This window comes from Trachurus japonicus, chromosome 20 (genome assembly GCF_045865225.1).
Source record: "Trachurus japonicus isolate A0001 chromosome 20, Traja_1.0".
Lineage (NCBI taxonomy): Eukaryota > Metazoa > Chordata > Actinopteri > Carangiformes > Carangidae > Trachurus > Trachurus japonicus.
The window spans coordinates 13,989,932-13,996,810 of NC_140926.1; the positions used below are offsets into that span (position 1 = coordinate 13,989,932).

Below are 6,879 nucleotides of genomic sequence, written 5' to 3' on the forward strand. Positions count from 1 at the left end.
GGAGGAGGAGGAGGTGGTGGGGGGGTTGACACACATCAGGGTTGCTGTTAATAGCACAGACGGGACCAGAATAGCAGGGCGTCGCAGGAGGAGGAAAGCGAGTCCCTGTCTCCAGCTTCATCCTCACACCTGAAACCCGAGTCCCAGCAGCTCAGTCTGAAACCGAGACCGACTAAACAAAACAAAACAAAACAAAACACTGCAGTTAAAGTGCAGGTGAAACTGGTTGGAGAGATAAATGTTGCATCAGAGATGCATGATTGACTCAGACAACACAATACATGCCCACAGGCACGTGGGACATGGATACCTGAGCACTGCACGCGCACTTGCACCTGTCTTTGTCCTCGAGACAGAGACAGACCAGACATTTGGCTGTTGCACGCGGAGTTCAACCAGTCTTTGGGAGTCTGGCCCATCTGGGACTCCTCCTTCATCATCGACCCCCTCCTCACCCTCCTCTCTCTCTCTCTCCCTCCCTCTCTCTCCTGCTCTCCTCTCCCCCTCCCCTCCACACATGCACACACACCCTCCTCCTCCTCCTCCTCCTCCTTTTTCCTCTCTTCCGCCGCTGCTCCGCTCGCTGCTCCCTGCACAGCCGCAGTCCACGGCGATGCGCCGTTAACGGCAGAGCCGCTCCGCGCTCTTTTCTTCTTCCTCCTCCTCCTCCTCTTCTTCTTCTTCCACCACCACCATCCTCGCTTTCAGGCACAGAGAGAGAGAGAGAGAGAGAGAGAGAGAGAGAGAGAGAGAGAGAGAGAGGACCAGCATCTCCATACCCCCCCTCGACCTCCTCCTCATTCCCGGGCTGCGTCTCTGTCCCTCGGCGCCGCACCGTCCTCATCACTAACATGGAGATACAGGACAGTCGTTCTTCCATCTAGACGGGGAGTCTCACCTCACGGAGTCAAGGTAGGCTGGCTGCTGCTTGTTGAGCATCCTTTAGGCTACATGGAGAAATGCACCCTGTGTGTTTTTTCCCCCCATCCTCCTCCTCCTCCTCCTCCTCCTCCTCCTCCAGCATCCTTTCGCTGACGTGGAGCTGCCACTGTGTTTTTCCCCCCCTCTCTCATGTTAAGGTGCACAGGGTGAAGCAGCTCCATCTGGCCACCGCTGTGAGCTGCAGGTGCATGCACATAAATGGCGTTAGCGCGAGGGACTTTATTTCCATGACGGGTGCGGTATCTCGTGCCGTGGAGAGCGGCACCTGCTCTCCTGACAGCTGCGTGGATCACCGCCGATGCCGGTGGAGGTGGAGGGTTATAGATCCCCACTGTTTGGAAATGTGGCCTGAAAAGCTGCTGCAGAGCAAAGCCTGCATTGGTTTTTCCGTCCTCCTCGTCCATACATTAATAAATAGCTTCTCACGTGCGGTCTAACCTATATGCACATGCAAGGGCCCTGTTATAATAGCATTAACAATCGCTGCGTTCAAAGCCTAGAGGAAAATTCATTACTCTAACTGTCTGCAACAACTTAATCTCAGACTATGGCTTCACGTTTTTGCTGTGGAGATTTATTATTTAAAAATAGACTCGTTTTTGTGTAGTTCAAGGTCTTTAATCACACAGTGTGCTCCTACATAATGTGCATTTACCTTCACACACACACTGAGGCTATATCCCTGGCTTTATGAGTAACACAGGTCAGGTGTCTAAAAAGCAGAGGCCTTCACAGAGGTGGTAGCAGGGGGACAACTGCCCCCACAGTTTTTATCTGAATTGTATGTACACACACTTTAAATAAAAAAAAAAATGTATTTATGGTGTGGTGTGTGTATGTGCAGTGTGTAGACAAGGCAGATCAGATATCAGTAAGGTGTGTCAGTGTGTTTTTGTCAACTGGTCTTAGTTTTTGTCTTTGAATACATTTCGCCCCCTTATCCAAGTGTAACGGAGGTGCACTCACTCACCCATAAAGGACATGCAAGCCTGACTGCCAAGCGCTCAGTGAGCTCTTGGCAAAACGGTTTGCATCGTCGCCTGCCGTGCAGGAGACGAGGGTTCGAACCCCACCTGGGGCAGTCAGTACCGAAGAAACACAACGCAGATGGCCAGATTCACATTGGCTACACAAGTGGCTTCATCAGTTCATGTAGACTACTGGTTAGCCCGATGAACTGACAAAGCCACTTGGACGAGGGGCGAAACGTCTTCAGAGACAAAAACTAAGTCCAGTTGACTTGATTCAGTTGCCTTTGACCTGGACAAATGAGAATTTGCACAGACGTCACGTGTGTGTTTGTCTCAATTTTTCAGACGGGGGGCACAATGAGTGAAGCGTCACCGGTCACCCCCAGCTGGCTGTCCACCGACCCCACGGCGTGGGCCAGCGGAAGCGGGGGACCGATGGACAACAGCACCGGCCTGGGGACGTTTCCGCCAGAGGACGCGCTGCCGCCCAGCCAGCTGCCCCTGCTGGTCAACCCCTGGGACATCGTGCTGTGCTCGTCCGGGACTCTGATCGCCTGCGAGAACGCTCTGGTGGTGCTGGTGATCTGGCAGAACCCGGCGCTGCGAGCCCCCATGTTCCTGCTGATCGGCAGCCTGGCGCTGGCCGACCTGCTGGCCGGCCTGGGCCTGGTGCTGCACTTCACCTGTGCCTACCTGCTCCGCTCCGACTCGGCCCAGCTGCTGACCGTGGGCCTGGTGGTGGCCTCCTTCTCCGCCTCCGTCTTCAGCCTGCTGGCCATCACCATCGACCGCTACCTGTCGCTCTACTACGCCCTCACCTACAACTCGGAGCGGACGGCGGCCTTCACCTACACCATGCTGGTGCTGCTGTGGGGGCTCTCCCTGTGTCTGGGCCTGCTGCCGGTCACGGGGGTCAACTGCCTGGCGGAAGAGGCGACGTGCAGCGTGGTGCGGCCGCTGACCAAGAACAACATCGCCGTGCTGTCCGTCTCCTTCCTGCTGCTCTTCGGCCTCATGCTGCAACTCTACGTCCAGATCTGCAAGATCGTGATGCGTCACGCTCATCAGATCGCCCTCCAGCACCACTTCCTGGCCGCCACGCCCCACTACGTCACCACGCGGAAGGGCGTGTCGACGCTGGCCATCATCCTGGGCACCTTTGCCGCCTGCTGGATGCCGTTCACTGTCTACTCCCTCATTGCTGACTACACCTACCCCCCGCTCTACACCTACGCCACGCTGGTGCCTGCCACCTACAACTCCGTCATCAACCCGGTCATCTACGCCTTCAGGAACCAGGAGATCCAGAAGGCGCTGTGGCTGGTGTGCTGCGGCTGTGTGCCTGCCACGGTGGCCCAGCGTGCAAGGACCCCTAGCGACGTCTGACCAGGCAGACCCAGGTGGGAAGAGAGAGGCGCCCTGGGTCAGCTCTGCTCCTCACTGGCTCTGTCCGGTGTCACAGAGAGCAGCAGCAGTTGGAGGTCAGAGGAGGCGGCAGAGCGCTCTGGCTGGAGTTGTCACTGGCAGAGGCAGTTTGGTTGGTTTCCCACAGCCCATCGGGAAGGATGGCGTGTTTTTTTTGTTGTTTTTTTTTTCTTTGTTTCAATCACCATAGGGCAAAGTATCTCACTGTCTTCCCCAGTAAAAGCAGCCACCAGTGCGAGGGGGGCGGCAGCATCCCGCCCCCTCCTGTTCAACCCGTGCCACGCCCTTCCTCGTTTCTGCAGAGAGCGCTGAGTGCATCACATGTTCCTGGCAGCAGCAGCAGCAGCAGCTGTACATATAGGATGTGCATATAGTTAACAGCAGCACCAGACCTTTGGTTGACACGTGCTTGTTTTTGTTCACATACAAGAGGGAGGGGTGTTCGCGGTCTGTGCGTGCGTAAAAGCGCGCGGCAGATTAACAAAGCGGTCTGTGCAGCGAGAAGAGGAAAGGAAAGGAGCTGGGTGGGAGGGGAGAGAGGAGGGGAGGGGAGGGGAGCGTGGCCGCGGTTGAATACGCAGGCATTTCCACAGTGAAGCCCGTCTGGAGCTGGAGCAGCATCCCGGCGCTCTGCTGCTGCACTCTGAACGTGCGTCGAAAGCTAAACAGCCGTGGAGAGCTAAAAATAGAGCCGGCGCTCTGTGATCCGCGCCCTGCGTCCTCCACAGGCGCCGGGAAAGAAATCAACCCGCTACTTCTCCTGCTTCTTCTTCTTGTTCTCGCTTCACCCCTTTTCTGACTTGTTTTCTCTCTAGATTGCGCGCGAATGGTGTTTTTTTTTTATTTGTGCTCGCGTCTGGGAGGCTCAAGACAAAGCCCCAGGAGACCCTCAACCATTAACCCCCCCCCCCCTCTTCCTCTTCCTCTCCTCCATCTTTTATTGGTATGGAAGCATCAAACCAAGTATAGGCCTATCGGATTATGTAACCACCGTATATCCCTCCTCTCCCACCTTTGGAGATGAAATAGCTTTTTCTTTAATGGTGTTCATTTGAGATATTAGTGATAGAGCTTAAGCTCGTTTTTTGTAAAGATGGTAACAGGAATATGAAGTCTATTGCCCCTGAATTTACCCCATAGCAGATTTAATTAACATGTTTATGATGAAATCTCTACAAACATATAGACAAAAGTATACAGGGGGATTTCTCTCTGCAAAATCTGAATGTAATTCTATTTATTAGATATTATTTGGCTCCTAAACCCAAAACCACATAATATCTGGTCTGCATGCTACTTCAGTGTAATTTGCATGCAACAAGCACAGATCCTCCCTGTTGAGTTCAGTGTGGTAGGCACACAGGCCACTGGAGGCAATGTGTCATGGTACCCTGATGTCATCATGACCCTAATAATTTTGTTTATGTACAATGTGTGCTCCACCTGACCTACAATCAGCACTGGATGGTCACAGGAGTTGCACCATTGTTTTATTTTGTTTTTTTGTGTGGTAAATGCAGAATTTTTGGGATATTTTGATGCACAGAGCAGATACATTGCATTCAGAGATCTGCTCTGAGGTCAGTTTTACCGTAATTTAGTCGGAAATCATATCACAGCCCCTCCACCAGCTGCTCTGAGTGAGTTACCCCTTATCTTTTTGGTCTCTAAACGAACCTGCTGATTTCCTCATCCACGCAACATCATGTCAGCAATAACTAGCCAATAGATGGTAGTTATGTTATTAGATGTGAAGCAATACTCAGACAGCAATAACATCCACGACGTCCCACCATGACTTCTTCTTCCCGCAGTGTAAAGCACCGTAATGGCCACTCAGGTGGGGATGTGTCGTAGTCGACAGGTTCAAGTGATGCTTCAGTGATGGGATGATCACTCCTGGGCTGGAAAAAAAAAAGTGGACAGGATCAAACGACTCATTTGACTCGGTGACGCCACTGCCTCATTCTTCCACAATGCTTTTTTCTGACCCTAAAAAAAAAAAAAAATCAAGCTTTGATCATTGGTCACACTGGGATGACGTTTTTTATTTTTATTTCTGTTATGTCTGTCGTTGTTGCCTCTGCCTTTTGTGAGCATTTGAACTGTCCTGAGTGTCGTAACCTCAAGTGTCAAAAAGTGTGTGATCTGGGACTGTGTTTTTATTTTTTTATTTTTTGTGCATACGGTATGAGTTGCATGGCCTCTGGGTGTGTGCATGTGTGTGTCCAGTGTGTGTGTATGTATGTGTGTTTGTTTGTGTTCCAGCAGCTCAGCAGACCATAATCTGTCTCCTTGTGTCTTGTGTTGCCTCGAGGGCGTAAAAAAAAAAGGGGGGCGAGTGGGTCTGAGAAACACAAACTCCCGCTGACCCCCCCTGACCTCAGAGGATGATGCTGCCAGTCTTCCTGTCAGTTCTGAGAGAAGTGGCCTCGCTAACGTGTGTGTCGAGCTTTTTTCGAAGGCAGGCAGGACTAGGAGGATGCGGATGCTTCAGCACTTCAAGCCAAAGTGAAAAAGGGACTCTGAACTGAACTGGGAATCCTAGTCCTGCTGCGTGTTTTCTGTCTCCTTTATATCAACAATATCCCACCACTCTACTTTAAATCAATCTAGTCTTTGTCGAGGCAGGCGTCCGTTAAGTGACCTCTGAATGATTCTACGAGCTAAAAACGGCCACTTCCAATCTCAAAAGATAATGCTTCTTCATTCCTTCCTTCCTTGCTGCTTCCCGTCTCAGTTCAGAATGAAATAATACAAGGCGGGGGCTGTGAGCAAGGAAAGCTAAAGAAAAGCATGAGCATTGGAACGTAGCCTGTGTGTGTGTGTGTGTGTGTGTTTGTGTGTGTGTATGTGTGTGTGTGAACTTGTGCACAGTGTCAGACTGAACCCTGTAGATATTCGATTAGCACCAACAGGTCAGGCTGGCACATCACAAACCATCACAAACTCTTATTCCTTTACCTTTGGAGAAAAGTCTATTTTGTTATATTCATTGAGAAGTTCTATTTTTTTCCACTTTAGTCTGGCCTGAATTCTTTCAGATTCTGATGTTGTATGATAATAACGGCGCTGTAAAGCCTTTTTCTGAATGTAGTAATAATGAAATTGTTTAACCGATTACCCCCCTTTTCCTCTTGACTCGTTCGTTTCTGTAAATAAGGCATGCATAAGAGGAGGGGACTTTATACCACCGTGCATGGTGCTACCAAAGCCAGTCAAACTACGTATAGAGGATGAGTTGGGTCGCACCATTTTTTTTTTTTCTTGACTGACACTTCTCCACATCAGCTTTTAATGTAGAATTTGTCCTGTCACGGTTTCACTTTCCTCGCTTCAATATGCACCAGTTTTGTAAAGGCTGGTCGACGGACGATGGAGCCGATTTGGCTACACAGAGAAGAAACACGACAGATAGAAGACTTTCTCTGATTTGGTGAATGTTTTCCCTCTCGTGCAGCCGACGATATTGTTGAGATTTTCATGGTTGAGCAGGTGTGACCAAGGGCTTTGTATCCAAGAATAGTTAAAAGACTGTGAT

At 50.9% G+C, this 6,879-nt stretch overlaps 1 protein-coding gene across 1 annotated transcript; it reads left to right on the forward strand.

Annotated features, from left to right (window-relative positions):
* The first annotated feature begins 784 nt into the window (after positions 1-784).
* gpr12 (G protein-coupled receptor 12) lies at positions 785-4,829 on the forward strand. The gene is made up of 2 exons (XM_085763454.1): positions 785-912; positions 2,259-4,829. The coding sequence occupies exon 2, from the start codon at positions 2,271-2,273 to the stop codon at positions 3,297-3,299; it is 1,029 nt and encodes a 342-aa protein (XP_085619580.1). The 5' UTR covers positions 785-912; positions 2,259-2,270; the 3' UTR covers positions 3,300-4,829.
* The last annotated feature ends 2,050 nt before the right edge of the window (positions 4,830-6,879 follow it).